This window comes from Zeugodacus cucurbitae, chromosome 4 (genome assembly GCF_028554725.1).
Source record: "Zeugodacus cucurbitae isolate PBARC_wt_2022May chromosome 4, idZeuCucr1.2, whole genome shotgun sequence".
NCBI classification, from domain to species: domain Eukaryota; kingdom Metazoa; phylum Arthropoda; class Insecta; order Diptera; family Tephritidae; genus Zeugodacus; species Zeugodacus cucurbitae.
Window position 1 is genome coordinate 62,596,791 of NC_071669.1, and position 15,859 is coordinate 62,612,649.

The following is a 15,859-nucleotide window of genomic DNA, read 5'->3' on the forward strand; positions in this document are numbered from 1 at the left end:
CCAAATTATAGAATCAAGGCTAAGACAAGGGTTATAATCTGGTAAACCAGTAATTATATCAGCAATATAGGGATGTTGAATTTAAACCAAGGTCAGGAGATAGAACTGACATTCATAAGAAATGTCTAGTGTCCTTCTTGTTCTTTTGTTAAAATACCTAAAGAAAATATGTTCGAAAAAATGAGATCAGTTTTTTTTTTCAGAAAAGGATTATATGGAACATGCAGATATGGCAAGCATCTATCGGCTACCTGAGCTCTTGAGCTGCTTCGGTAAGCTTTGACTTTCTTTATGTAACAGTTGTGTCAGTTTCATACCTGCTTGCATCGCTTCACCATTAAAAAAGTTAGAGGCTTAAAGGACAATAGATTCTTCGCTGACCTTGATCACATTTTTTTCCTGCGTTGACTTCTTGCCGTAATTGCTAGCTTTGAGAACAATTGTTCTCTTTCATGATCTTTATTTCGTGACTTAGCATCATGGGTTAAAAAAATCTATGAAGTTACAGCGATGCATATCGTTGAAAGCAGGATCATGGACTTTGAAACTGACCTTTGTGGCAAGTACAGTTTTTCTTTCTTTCAAAACATCTTATGGAGATGGTGAAGCCATGTCATGTCTTCTAGTCGCTTGGAGAAAATTCCAAAAATTAGTTTGTGGCCGTGTAAAATGTTCTTCAAGGTAAGAAAGGGAAAATATGCATCAATAATTCTCTTGGAAAATAATCTTATATCATCTCAAAATATAAAGTCATTGAAGTATGAATTTTAACCTTTATTTCGTTTTATGTCTTTTTTTTTGTGAAAAATTAAGTCTTTAAAGTTATTATAGTTTGATCCTCTATTACACTCTCAGCTTAACGCGAATTTCCCCTATGTTCAAGCCAGTGTCACTCTCTTACCTGCCACATCTGCAGAACAGCTGATATTGCTACGCGTCATTTTTCTACCTGAGATTACCTTTTTTTCCTGAGTACTGTGTAGATTATCTCAGAGCTTCTATGTTCTATTGTTTTAGAACTCTATTGTTCTCGCCATAATTGACTTAAGAACAATAGACTTTTTAACTTCTATATCACTTTCGCCTGCTATAATCCTTTTTCCTAACCTTGATTTTCTGACAACGCATTCAACGTTAGTTTGATATCATCAAACTCTTTGGAGCAGAGACGTGACCATAAGCATATAAATACGAAATCGTTCAGAGCGAAAGTCATCAGTCATTTTTAGACATCCGTACAGAATAGCACTTGAAATTCTACTTTACTTCGTACAAACTTCACACTCTCAACAATCATCCACAATGGCCCAAAATCTGGAATCCAACTTCTCCATTAGAAATTTGTTGGCAGGCCCAGATGGCACCAACCCAGCGATAACACCACCACCATCCGATGGGTCTTTATCTCCCAACATTTCCTTATTGTCGAATGAAGAGAATCATGGAAGTCGACCGAACTTGACGTATAGTGCGTTGGTGACAATGGCGATACGAAGCAGCACTGAAGGCAAACTGACGTTGAATGCAATACAAAATTGGATCAGTGATAACTTTCCCTTTTACCGAAAGGATGAGCAAGGCTGGCAGAGCCAGATCAGACAGACACTAAGCACGAACTCATGCTTCCTTAAGGTGCCACGTGCTTTGGACGACCCAGGGCGTGGAAACTATTGGGCGTTGAGTTCTGAATTACCAGCTGTTGGTACTGTCGGTGTGGGAAATGGAAGTGCGATAGGAGCATTGGTAAATGGTGTACCGCATCCTCAGGCTCCGAATGCGGTTTACTTCCCCACGCCACACGAGGTTCAAGGAGCTCATCAGACCCAGTTAATGCAGGCGCTACATGAGCAGCATGCTTGGTATCAGTACCACCTGCAACAGACTCAACTACTACAGCAACAACTTGTAGTTCTGCAACAACAACAGATGCAGCAGCATTATCAGGAAGCATTTCAAAAGCTTGCCTTCCACCAACAGCAAATAGCGTTTTTAACGGCCCAGCAAGCACCAGTTTAAGTAGTTTTTACTGGAGATGCAGGAAAATGAATGAGATTCCCATATATTATTTGAAGATATGTTAATACCAAAAAGAAATAGATTAAGTTATGTAATATATATTATAAAAAAAATTGTATATAATAAACTGCAAAATGTGAATTTAAAACGTGAATGTTTTTTGAAAAATACAGTCGAACTTCTATAACTCGAAGATCTCCATAAATCGAACGCTTGAATTGGCGATGGAAGTCAAATTTTTTACAAATTTTCTTTCCATTAATCGAACTTCTATACAAAATTTTTTTTTTTTTACTTTAAGAATTCACCGCAATAGAGAGTTATTGAAGAATATAAATGAAAGAGAAGAAGCCTACTTAGAACATAGACTGAGGAACTAAATGAAGTTATTGCAAATAAATCTAATCAATAATTTTTACAATATAGAGAAAACACATAAATAAAAGGGGAATATGCCGTATTATATTGGAGGAAATGTCAAAAGCTGGCACCAGGGAAACGATCGATCATCTCTTGTGCGCTTGTTGTGCGGTGCTATAAACACTTAAAACACTATAATGGACTAGAAGGGGCCACCTAAGCTTTAGAAATTTGCGTTAAGCGCTCATATCCTAAATTATGACTACTGCTAATGGCCTCTGCGAAGACACCGCACCAGATATCGCTAACCTAACCTATTTTTTCAAAATCACTAAAGACACAATTTACTCTTAAAAAGATCAAAAATTGAGAACAGAAGACCTTGCAAAAGTGAAATAAATCATGTTTAAGTTACAGAAAGGTACATTGCGAATGAACAAACTGGATCCTTAATGTGGAGCCATTCTCGTAAATCCATAGCATTCTGAACCAAAGCAAAAGAAATAACGTATGGCTGTTTTTATATTCCAAACGTCATATCGGTGTTATAAAGAGTTTTACTGAGTCAAACTTTTTTCGAAAGTGTGATCATATAGTAAGGGTCAGCAACAATTTTAAGGATTGCTTCAAAATATTATATACCCAAGGTCACACAGTTATAGGTTTTTTGAGGCATTAAATCTCAAAGGGTCTTTTTTCCTTAGTCTATAATCCGCTAAGAGTATAGATCACACGACAATAGTTTTAAACAGGTCAATCGTAAATGCTGCTCTTGCCACAGGTAAAAGACAAATGCAAAGCTAAAGCAGTTCCTCAGAAAAATATATTTCATTGTCTATGCTATCAATATATCGAGTTGTCGATTTTAGAATATGAAAGTCGAGATATCGTTAATAATTTTCTTGCTTGACAATTATATTATTTATTTAGCTCAAAATAGAAGTTTGTAGAAATATTAATGTTACCCGAAGTTTAATTTTACGTCTTTGAAATTTTTTATAAAGAATTAATTTAATTTAATGCCCATTCCTAAATTACCCCTGACATCCCCATTATCAAGTCAGTGTCACTCGTTTACCAGCAAGTTCTGCAGATCAGCTCATATTGCTACGCATCACTTTTCTACCTGAGACGACCTTTTTTCCAGAGTAATGTATGGCTTAACTCAGACCTTCTATGTTCTATTGTTTTCAAACTCCATTGTTCTCAGCATAATTGTTTTAAGAACAATAGACTTTTTAACTTCTTTTATATTATTTACGAAGCTATAATACTTTTTCAGGCCTTGATTTTCCGACAAAATTTTCGACATTAGCTTGAAACAGAGAAGTGACTTTAAGGATATGAATAAAAAAAATTGAAGAAGAAGATAATCAAGGAAGTTGGCCCAAATCCACGTTTATTGTATTGGTGGTAGTACTATTGGGCTTTGAGCTCTGAGTTACTAGATGTTGGTACTGCCCGTGTGGGAAATGCAAATTCGATTGGAGCATTGGAGCACTGGTCTACTACATCTTTTATCAAAAGCAAACCGCTTTTCTATATATTACAAGTTATTTTATAAAATACAAATACCTTATGATTATGGCTTATGAACCGCAGGCCTATCTCATAGCTACTTTTCTTATCACCAAAGAACACGATTCCTCATTATTGAAAGTCATTACATGACCTTCAATACACGCGTAGTTACTATGGTGTTCAGGTTGCGGTGTAATAGAACCATTTTGCAAGAGTAGAGGACCAAGGAAGAGTAGTTACAACACTGAGGCTTTGAGTTGTGTTTTTCAAACTTAGTCCCTGAGCGCCGTATAATAAAGTTCAGCAATATGTTGACGTCGCTAATACCACATGGTGCACCCGCGGCATGAGTTGCAGTTTGAGATTTGCAGTATGTGTGTTTTTATCTTAAGTTAATTTTATAATCAAATATACATATATATAATGACGAGTGTAAGTGTGTGTTCTTAACTCGATATTTACGACAAGAGGAGCTTTTTTTGCTACTTTCAACCAATGTTGACTACAAATTACAAATATAAAAACCCTGTAGACTTAACCGCGCCTTTCTCATAGTCCAAACAGGATATTTGGTCTACGTTTAAGAGAACTGAAAGTTCGGTACAACTGTAGCAAATATATATAACTTCGCTAATCAATGCCCCAAGCATCATTTTTCACCATAAAAATACCAAGGACAAGAGAGACCTCTTGAGAAATAATGAAAGCGAAAAGCGAAATCTGCTGACAGAATATACGTCACTTATATTTTTGTAAATTAAGTAAATAAATTTATTTTTCATTTTAATATACTATTTCTAATTTGTAAATTAAATAATACTTTACATATATGTTCAACTATTCTCTAATTACATCACATAAAATCAGTTATCCTCTACCGGAATATCTCCCAAGAGTAATAATACCACTTAAACTGGTGTTTGCGGGGCCGTTAGAAACGCTATTTGTTGTTGATGGAAAGCAAGCTTTTGATATGCTTCCTGATACCGCTGCTGCACCTGTTGTTGTTGCAGAACTACAAGTTGTTGCTGTAGCAGTTGCGTCTGTTGGAGGTGGTATTGATACCAAGCATGCTGCTGCTGTACCGCCTGCGCCCACATGGTTTGCTGAGCTCCCTGTACTTCGCGGGGCGTAGGAAAGTACACCGCATTGGGGACCTGAGGATGCGCTACTCCACTCACCATCGCCATAGGTACTGCCTCACTTCTACCACCAAATGGTTGCTGAGTACGAAGCGCTCCCACTTCCGGGCTCATGACCCAGTAGTTTCCACGACCCGTGTCGCCTATAGGTCGTGGAATTTTGTGGAAACACGAGTTCGTGCTAAGAGTCTGCCTAATTTGGTTTTGCCCGCCCTGCTCCTCCTTGCGGTAAAACGGAAAGTTCTCACTGATCCAAGTTTGTATAGAATTCAATGTCAGTTTGCCTTCAGGACTGCTTCGAATTGCCATAGCCACCAACGCGCTATACGTGAAGTTCGGCCTAATTTCATGATTCTCTTCGTTATCAGATGGAGGTGGTGCCAGGGCTGGATTTGTACCATCTGCATTTGCCAAAAGATTACGAATGGAAAAGCTGGATTCCAAATATGGAGCCATAATATTAAGTTTGTATTTAGTTTCTTTAGATTGAAGAGTTTAGGAAGATAGTAAAATTCACTCGTGATCTTCTGGACGGAAGTGATTTGCTGACTGATGTCTTTTGCTTTAAAATTTCTCGCATTTATACTCTGAAAGTCATGGATGGTTGACAGCATTTTGGTTAAGTTAAACTTATGTCAAAAGTGTGGTCATAAAATCAAGGTCTGGAAAGGGTATTATAGTTGAAGTAATTGATATATGACAAAATCAATCGATCTTTTGTCAAGTAATACAGGAATAATGGAGCTTAAAAACGGCTGCTGTGAAAAGTCGTTACAAAAGCAAATGTAGACGCAGGTAGAAAATAGACGCTTAGCAAAGTCGAATAATAGTAGTAGCTGCTTCCTTTAACCGCTCTACAGAACAGACAGCTAAAAAATGAAGCTTACATTGATATAGAGGATGTTCGAAAATATTCAGAAATACGTCCCATACAAAATTTTTTATAAATATATATATATATTTAAAAGTTTAATAATTATTTGAGTTTAATTAAGTTTGTGGTTTCTCTTTATAAAAAACAGTGAGATACTTAAGGACAAAAGCACTAGTTTGATAGAATACAACACTAAAGAAAATACAGAGTATGGAAATAACTTTGCCCAGCATAAACACCGTACTTGAGGTGGATTATGAGTTGAGAAGAAGAGACACATGTAGTGTTCCTTGAAAATCTACAACTCCAAAGTGATATAATGTATAAAACTATCTTAAGCTTCCTTCATGGCCACTATTTAAACTTTTTTTGACTTACTCAAACCCTTCGTAGAATACCCTAATTATCCCGATCATCCAACAGCCTTATGTAAGCGTCACTCACCTACCTGCCTATCCTGCATTACAGCATATTACTAAGTGTCACTTTTCTACCTGAGATGACTGTTCAAATTTCTGTCTCTCTTTAACCGTTTTCAAACTCCATTGTTCTTGTCTTAATTGACTTAAGAACAATAGTTATTTAAGTTTCTTTATTTCGGTTCTGACTGCTATAATCCTTTTTTCTAACCTTGATTTTAAGAAAACGCTTTTCACATTATGAGTGTAATATTCTATTTTTGTTAGTTTCCATACGATATAGAGGAACTTTTATAAAATTCTGCCTTAATAGTATAATTTTAAATTTTGTATTATGCCCTGGTCGAAAAGTTTATGGAGGGAAATTTGTATTAAATTTGATTTCTAAAAGCTATTGCCGACTCAGTAGATCGAGTTATGGAGATCTTCGAATTAGTTCGAGTTATGGAAGTTCCATTGTATTTTATTTAGAACAATCTAGTAAATTATGAGAGTAATTTCAGTGAATGTTAGAGATACATAAAAATTTCAAATCGTTAAATTGTGGTGATTCCTTCAGAAAGGTCTTATTTTGTGAATTTCGAAGAGCAAATAAAGTTTGGATTTCTATTAAATTATACGATTATTTTGGGCTATTCTGAATATTTACTTAAGTGCTTTCTTTAAATTCACAGAAAATCAAGAAATTCAAGGGCTGTCGTATCATAATAGGCAACATTTATTGTATAAGAATTTGACTTTGTTTTAATATCTTCAGTATTTTTGATGAGTTTTTTCTTGGATAAGTCTTCAATTGCGGCTACATTAATTCGAAGTATGAAACATCTTCTTTTGTCATAAATATGATGTTAGCAATATTACACACGTACCTCTCATCCCAAATTCTTGGCTTTAATGGCGACTGAAACTGGTGGTGTGGTAGGCCTATAGACGTAATCTTTCACGAGTATTACTACCAAAAAATGTTCAGACCACAAGAGACCAGAAAGATATTCCGAAAACAGAAAGCGAAATATATACAAAAGCATAAAGATTAAAAGACCCGAAAACAGAAGTGTCGAAACGACTATAATTTTGACATTAGTGTGCGTTAACTTGACAATTCGATATCAACTATCTTTTTATATTTCTATATACTTATTTCTCCATTCATTAATTTATAGATACTTTGGTTTATGCTCTCTAATGCAAATTTGTTTTCAAGCATATGTCAAAACCAATGAAGTAAGGAAGTGAAGAAGTAATGAAGTTCGAAGATCAAGTAAGAAAAGCATTGATGATGAAAGCAGATCGACTGAAGAAAATCGTTTCGAAAAAAAATTTGAGATATACATACGAATGGTATAAATTGACGATTTTATTCTCAATTTCCACGGAAGTTTTTCCAAGTTATGGATTATGATTATGGGCGAAGACTTTCAAGGATTTAGAGAAATCACAGCAACATTACCTACACGTAGCCGACCAATACACTAAGCCAAGCTTTATAAGCCTCATTCCTTTCCACATGACTGAAAATTCGGAATTTTTCAATTTTAATTTTTCATATTTTATTATCTTTTAACACTACTATAGATATTATAATAACACAACTAATCACATACTATTTAATAACAAGTTAAAATTAGGAAAGAACTTGCTGTCCTGTAAAATACGCCATCTGCTGTTGGTGGAAGACAAGTCTTTGGTAAATATCAGTATATTGGTGCTGAAGTTGTTGCTGCTGCAGTTGTACCCATTGTTGCTGTAATATATGCGCCTGTTGTTGGTGGAACGAAAACCATGCTTGCTGTTCCTGCATCGCCTGCATCAGCATTGCTCGCTGAGTTTCCCCTATTTCTTGTGGTGTGGGGAAATATACCGCGTTTGGGGCTGTGGGGTGTGCTACACCGTTGACTAAGGCACCAAGAGAAGTTCCGTTACCCACACTAACTGAACCAACAGCCGCTAATTCTGGACTCATGCCCCAATAGTTTCCACGACCAGGATCATCCAAAGCACGTGGTATCTTAAGGAAACATGAGTTTGTGCTTAGCGTCTGCCGTATTTGGTTCTGCCAACCTTGCTCATCCTTTCGGTAAAAGGGAAAGTTCTCACTGATCCAACTTTGTATTGCATTCAACGTCAGTTTGCCTTCAGTGCTGCTTCGTATCGCCATTGTCACCAACGCACTATACGTCAAGTTCGGTCGACTTCCATGATTCTCTTCATTCGACGACAAGGAAATGTTGGGAGATAAAGACCCATCGGATGGTGGTGGTGTTATCGCTGGGTTGGCGCCATCTGCGCCTGCCAATAAATTTCGGATGGAGAAGTTGGAATTCAGATGTTGGGCCATTGTGGATGACTGGTTAGAGTGAGCAGTGTATACGAAGTAAAGTAATATTTCAAGTGATATTCTGTACGGATGTCTAAAAATGACTGATGAATTTCGCTCTGAACGATTTCGTATTTATATGCTAAAAGTCACGTCTCTTCTCCAAAGAGTTTGATGACATCAAACTAACGTCGAATGCCATGTCAAAAAATCAAGGTCGGAAAAGAGGATTATAGCAGTCGAAAGTGATATAGAAGTTAAAAAGTCTATTTTTCTTAAGTCAATTATGGCGAGAACAATAGAGTTCTAAAACAATAGAACATAGAAGCTCTGAGTTATATCATACATTACTCGGGAAAAAGGGATCATCTCAGGTAGAAAAGTGGTGCGTAGCAATATCAGCTGTTCTGGCAGAACTGGCAGGTAAGAGAGTGACACTTGAACATAGGGGATGTTCGGGAATATGTAGGTGTGCTACAAAGGGATTGAGTAGGGTTTCATAAACTAAAAGTTGTAGTCTCCAAAAGTTATACCATATTGTTGTTGTTAATTTTCTGTAATATAGGCCATGTGTCTTTTGGTTTTAACCAATGATCCGCCAAAAGTATGGAGTAAAGTATAAAAAAGCTCTGTAATTTCTGAAGTTTTGTGTTCTATCAAATATTATAAAGGGAAAACACATGTGAGTTGAAATAAAAGTGACGACCGCTTCCTTGAACAGAGTAAAGTGTTGCTTGTTTCATAAACACATATCAGCTCAAACGCTATATTAGATTTTAAAAGTGTCATTTATATTTAGATTTTAAATTTAGCTTTATTCTCTCTTATATAATTGAAAATTGTGGTACACAATGTATGCTTGAGAACTATATATTATTATAAAGCTTACTTTGCTTACCTTGAATATTTACAAAACGGAAAAGATCATGAAGATCCGCAATGTCATTAAAGCGTCATTCCTATCAAATGCTGAAAACTATGGAAGGAAGGATGAGCAGGTCTGCTTTCCAAAAATTCCACTTGCTATGGGAGATTCGGGTCAGGGAAACTCTTGGGCCATGAGCTCGAAAGTGGGAATAATTAATGCTCAAAATCCGGTTGCTGCTAGCAGGGCAACAGTGCTTGGGGCGATTGTGAGTGGTGTACCGCATCCTCAGATGCCCAATGCCGTGTATTTTCTTGACCATGTTGGTTCAGGCACTACAGGAAAAATGCTCGGTACCAATGTCACCTGCTATATAAGCTGTATATAGTTTTTAAAAGAAAATAAAATAATTCAAATATTAAATTAATGTATTTGTATAAAGTAGATAAATCCAAAGCTCATTTGAAAGCAAAGACTATAAAAACTTCTTTTATTTGTTATATTTGTTAAAGCAACAGAAGTCGGAAATATGTATATTCAAAGGTGCGTTCTGGTACGTTGTTCGCTCCAAAAAGCTCCGCATGCTCATTGAAATTGATAAGGTGAAATTATTTTTCGAAAAAAGACAAAGGAAGATAAGAAGATAAATATATTACATCAAATTTTCACCAAATCAAAATTTCCATCGATCATCTCGCTTACAAATTTTGAGTTATAAATAAGAAATATTATTTTTATTAATACAATGAGGCAATATTTTTTCCGTTAATTTGTGATAAATATCGCTGTCGAATTTTATTTCTATAACAACGTAAATAACATTCCTCACTCAGAATTATAAATGTTCAAATTTTATAACACTTCTAAAATATGTCTTTCTATTTAAATATGGTATCTTTAGATTTTCGGTGGATATATATATTTGTCATACTTGGTTGATTCCTAAAAAAAAATTTAATAATAATTTGAATGTGTTTCTTCAATATTGATGACCGATGATGAAAATAAACTTTTCTTTAGGTATTTTTCATCATTGCTACCCATAGCGTAGGAGTAACCTCAAAGAAGTTCTCTATGTCTGCATACTCTCAACTAAATGTGGGAAATCACCTGTGTTAGCCAACAACATACCGCAAAAGAAATGTGAAAATATGCACGAAAAAGCGGACAAAATCAGGTGGCGGCAAAATTTAAACCCGTTTAGTTCAATTTACAAGCGAACACCGATGTAGTGTGTGAGTGAGTGATGAGTGCGGTTGGTAAGCTCACCGTTTTTATTTTGTTCTGGTATCTTTCTATATTTAAAGCTTTTACAAAATTATTTTGTTTTAATTTTCGAAGCCACCAAACTTCCTAAACTATTCCCTTAGTACGACGTTTAATCATCAAAACATTTACTTGAAAGTATTTCCTTCAACAAATTTGAGAAAAAAAGTCCCGCAGAAAAAATATCTGCGTGAGAAGATATTTGACGGCAATTAAATTTTAATTCTGAATTTGGGTAAATTTTACATCATAAGCTGAAAGCCAGGCACAATTTTATACTTAATCACCTATGTTGTCCCTCTTTAAAAGCCACAAACTTCTTCTATCGTTCCTTCGAGTAGACAAGAGAGTTGGGAAACCCAGACAATTCAGGACATTTTTATATCGAACTGATTTCGCTTAGCATTTGATATTAGTTAAACTTAATCAAACTCCTTGTAACACTGACATGATATTAGGGTATAGGAACATATGAAAAATGTTAAAGCTTTTGAAACAATGTATTGAACAAGTATTTTAGTTTTGATTAAAATTTTAGAAAAGGAAAGTGAAAATATGAATCAATAATTCTCTTAGCTAGTAATCTTATATCATCTCAAAATATAAAGTCATTGAAATTATTTGTGAAGAATTAAGTTTAAAAGCTTTTATAGCACTATAACATTCCTAATGTGTCAAGTGTCACTATCTTACCTGATCTGGAGAACAGCTGATTTAGCTACGCGTTGTTTTTCTACATGAGATGACCTTTTTCTAGAGTAATGTATGGCTTAACTCAGAACTTCTATGTTCTATTGTTTTAGAACTCTATTGTTCTCGCCATAATTGACTTAAGAAAAATAGACTTTTTACTTTCACTTCGGTTGCTATAATCCTTTTTCCTAACCTTGATTTTCTGACAACGCATTCGACGTTAGTTTGACATCATCAAACTCTTTGGAGCAGAGACGTGACTCTTAGCATATAAATACGAAAACGTTCACAGCGAAAGTCATCAGTCATTTTTAGACATCCGCACAGAATATCACTTGAAATTCTACTTACTTCGTATAAACTTCACATTCTAAACAGTTATTTACAATGACCCATCATCTGGATTCAAGCTTCTCCATCCGAAATTTGTTGGCATGCCCAGCGCTGACACCACCACCATCCGATGGGTCTTCATCGCCCAATAGTTCGATATCGTCGAATGAAGATAATCATGAAAGTCGACTGAACTTGACGTACAGTGCGTTGGTCACCCTGGCGATGCGAAGTAGTCCTAAAGGCAAACTGACGTTAAATGCAATACAAAGTTGGATCAGTGATAAATTTCCTTTTTACCGAAAGGATGAGCAAGGCTGGCAGAATCAAATACGGCAGACGCTAAGCACGAATTCAATCTTCCTTAAGGTGCCAAGAGCGTTGGACGCCCCTGGACGTGGAAACTATTGGGCGTTGAATTCTGAATTACCAGGAGTTCGTACTGCCAGTGTGGCAAATGGAAGTGCGATCGCATTGATAAATGGTGTACCACATCCTCAGGCTCCAAATGCGGTTTACTTCCCCATGCTCCACGAGGTACAAGGAGTCCATCAGACTCAATTAGTACAGGCGCTACATGAGCAGCATGCTTGTTATCAGTATCACCTCCAACAAACGCAACTATTGCGGCAACAATTGTTCATATTGCAACAACAACAGGCTCAGCAGCACTATCGGGACGTATACCAGAAACTAATGTTCCATCAACAACAAGTCGAGTTTCTGACTTCGCAGCAAATATCCACATAAGATATTATATTTATATTAAGTAGTTCACACTATATATGACATTATCTTATATAGACATTCGTTAGTTGGTAAGATAGAGTGACTTATGAAAGCCAGTATTGTGATATCGAAAATATTTTCGGTTAAAAAAAAATTAAATAAAAATAGATGAAAAATAAAAAAGAAATTGTCCATTAATAACCTTATGTTCTTGAAACGGGAATAGGAAAGCCTTGATTGAAATAGATGCCTTGAAAGCAAATATGCATCAGAGAGGAAATAGAAGAATATTAACAAAAACGAATATGAATGGGTAAATATAAAAAATAAGTAACTAAGTAATAAGTAATGTTGTTGATTCATCCATCTGTTGTCAATCGGTCAGTCCAGATTATTATCGATGAAAATCTATCATGTTCAAGACAACATCTTAAAAAATTGTACAAAAGGAAGAATAAATATTAATATAAACATGCAAAATGTTGCAAAGATAGTCTAATATTTTCCTTCACCTGACGGTTGTTCCAAAACTAAACGAGTTATATATTGGGTGATATACACCAAAGTGATCAGGGTCACAAGTAGAGTTAAATGAAATTTGGTACACGTGTTTCTTGACACCATAAAACAAAATTGGCCTATTGCCACGTTGACAAAATGGCGACCTATAAAGAGCTATAATTAAGCCATAAAGAAATTTATGAAGTAAAATTTGGTGCAAAGGATAACACTGGAGAAGGGTATATTTGGATGAAATTATTTTGGGAATGTAGGCGGGGCCCCCATTTAGTTTCTTGCATATATATATAGCAAAAGTTATATCAACTAAGCTTTCTGGATTTAATTATTAGGTTATTCAATATGCAACATGAATATTGACGAAGTCGGAGAATAACCAAGACAACTACTAAACGTGTTTTAATTTAATAAAGATAAACACCAGACACCCAAAATTTTATGGTAAATATTATATAGAAGGACTGCTTAACAACCACTATGCTTTCCATATAACAAAATTTTGAATTCTTGATTGCTTCACTTTAAAATATAATATGTAAATTAAGCACCAGTGAAGAAATCGAAACAAAACTTTGCACAAATATTGCATTTCTAGTGTGTGCAAATATCGGTAACTTTCTGAGATATTATTAAGAACTTCAACAGAGAGATGTCGGCGCTACTCCGTGCCGAAAATCTGGCAAAATCTGGTCAATACTTCCTCTGGCTCCATATACTTTACATATTTTAAATGGTTAGCCTCCATTTATTCAATATATGTACATAAAGGGTTACTCAAGAGGAATGTTGCGATTTTTAACTTGATTGAAAATATTTCTTAAACAATATTTGTGAGAATTTTGGAGAAATAAAATCTTTTTTAAAGATCTACTTGCCGGTATTTAAAGTAATTGAATTCTCATCGAAAACACATGAAGGAGTATTGGTCTTAATTATCAGGTCCAGACATATAATAATTTTTTAAAATAGTAAAATATCAAAAAATAGACTTAATGTAATAAATATAAAAACAGGAGCGATCAATATATGTAAGGAGGGATCAAACTAATAGCTCCACCAAGCGTGTTGTGTGGCCGTTCAAAGTTTGTCGCGAATTTTTGAATCCTTTGTTTATGTCTAAATTATAAATTGATTAAATCCAGGATTTATGGGCAATAGGATTGGACTTGCCTAAGTGATTCGTTTGACACCAAAAATAATGATTTGTCCCTATAGTACTGAATGTCTTCGAACCGTCTGGCATTAAACTAGATTTATTGTTGACGGATTTATTTTATATTAAGTCGAAGAAACTCAAATAGCGGAACTGAAGCTAATAGGCTTCTAAAAGATGCTTAGTTTTACAATTTTCAAAATATTCGAACTGTACTGCTATGGATAATTGTAGATTTAATGGCAACTAGATGACGTCATTCGCATAGGATCAGATTCCCCGGATACAGAAAAATTAGTTCACTAAAAAATTTTTAAACCATTTAAGACATGCCTCTTTTAATTGAAACAAGCACCAGTTTGAATCCAGCAAATGATAATTTATTTAAAAATGCAAAATTTATAATATAAATAGTGACGTATGAATCACTTACAGATTGAATTGATCTACAATATTTTGCTTAACTACTAGTACATCTCACGAATTCGGTTCAGACATGGGGTACTGTGTGGCAGACAAAAAAGCGCACTGTTGTTGATGGAATGTCATCTTCTTATAGATCTCTTCACACTGTTGCTGATATTGCTGTTGTTGTAGAGTGACCAATTGTTGTTGCAACAGTTTCGTTTGTTGCTGGTGATGCAAGAACCATTCGTGCTGTTCTTGCAGCGCATGTTTCATCATCATTTGTTGTGTCCGCTCAATTTCTTGTGGTGTTGGAAAATATATAGCCGTTGGCATTTGTGGATGTGGCACCCCCTGCGCCATTGCTTGATTGACGTTATATTTGGATTCAAATGCGTTTGTGACGACTTGTGCTTGTCCAGGTGACGCACTCTTCTTGATAGACTCAACTTCTGGGTTCACGGTCCAGTAATTTCCGCGTCCCGGATCGCTTGGCGGACGTGGTATCTTCATGAAACAGGAATTCGTTGTGAGCGTATGACGAATCTGGCACTGCCAGCCGCGTTGATCTTTTCGATAGTACGGAAAATTGTCCATGATCCATTGTTGGATGCAACTCAATGTTAGTTTCTGCTCCGGGCTGCTCCGTATGGCCATCGTCACCAACGCGGAGTAGGTGTAATTCGGTCTTATGTCGGTTTTCATCGGTAAGGGTAGTTCCTTATTGTCTTCGTCGTTTGAGAGTATGCTGCGTATGGAAAAGCTCGACTCGAATATTGGTGACATTTTCCTTTACTAGTAGATGAACTGTGGACTTGAAGCGAAGTATGACCCTTGAAGATGTATGTGCAGAAGAAGTGAGCTTGTTTTTCAGTGTGCTGTATGAGATGTAAATGCTGTCTACTGAAGAATCCTTTCGAATCTTGGGTATTTATATGATCGAAGTTAGGGAGTCACTGTGACTCAATATTCGATGTACTTTGGTTGAGAGTTATTGAGTTTTTTGTTTCAAAGTCAAGTAAATACAAAAACCAAATCATAAAATCAAGGCTAAGACAAGGGTTATAATCTGGTAAACCAGTAATTATATCAGCAATATAGTGATTTTGAATTTAAACCAAGGACAGGAGATAAAACTGACATTCATAAGAAATGTCTAGTGTCCTTCTTGTTCTTTTGTTAAAATAACTAAAGAAAATATGTTCGAAAAAATGAGATCAGTTTTTTTTTTCAGAAAAGGATTATAT

General features: G+C 35.6%; 5 protein-coding genes across 5 annotated transcripts; 2 read left to right on the forward strand and 3 right to left on the reverse strand.

Annotated features, from left to right (window-relative positions):
* The first annotated feature begins 1,302 nt into the window (after positions 1–1,302).
* LOC128921670 (forkhead box protein I3-like) lies at positions 1,303–2,016 on the forward strand. Its single transcript, XM_054229833.1, has one exon. It carries the CDS (start codon positions 1,303–1,305, stop codon positions 2,014–2,016), a length of 714 nt encoding a protein of 237 aa, XP_054085808.1.
* A 2,789-nt stretch (positions 2,017–4,805) lies between these two features.
* On the reverse strand, positions 4,806–5,495 carry LOC128921671 (forkhead box protein I1-like). The gene has a single exon (XM_054229834.1). It carries the CDS (start codon positions 5,493–5,495, stop codon positions 4,806–4,808), a length of 690 nt encoding a protein of 229 aa, XP_054085809.1.
* A 2,461-nt stretch (positions 5,496–7,956) lies between these two features.
* LOC128921672 (forkhead box protein D1-like) lies at positions 7,957–8,670 on the reverse strand. The gene has a single exon (XM_054229835.1). The coding sequence runs from the start codon at positions 8,668–8,670 to the stop codon at positions 7,957–7,959; it is 714 nt and encodes a 237-aa protein (XP_054085810.1).
* Positions 8,671–11,860: 3,190 nt separating this feature from the next.
* On the forward strand, positions 11,861–12,556 carry LOC128921673 (forkhead box protein A2-like). Its single transcript, XM_054229836.1, has one exon. It carries the CDS (start codon positions 11,861–11,863, stop codon positions 12,554–12,556), a length of 696 nt encoding a protein of 231 aa, XP_054085811.1.
* A 2,128-nt stretch (positions 12,557–14,684) lies between these two features.
* Positions 14,685–15,398, reverse strand: LOC128921674 (forkhead box protein I1-like). The gene has a single exon (XM_054229837.1). It carries the CDS (start codon positions 15,396–15,398, stop codon positions 14,685–14,687), a length of 714 nt encoding a protein of 237 aa, XP_054085812.1.
* Positions 15,399–15,859: the final 461 nt, after the last annotated feature.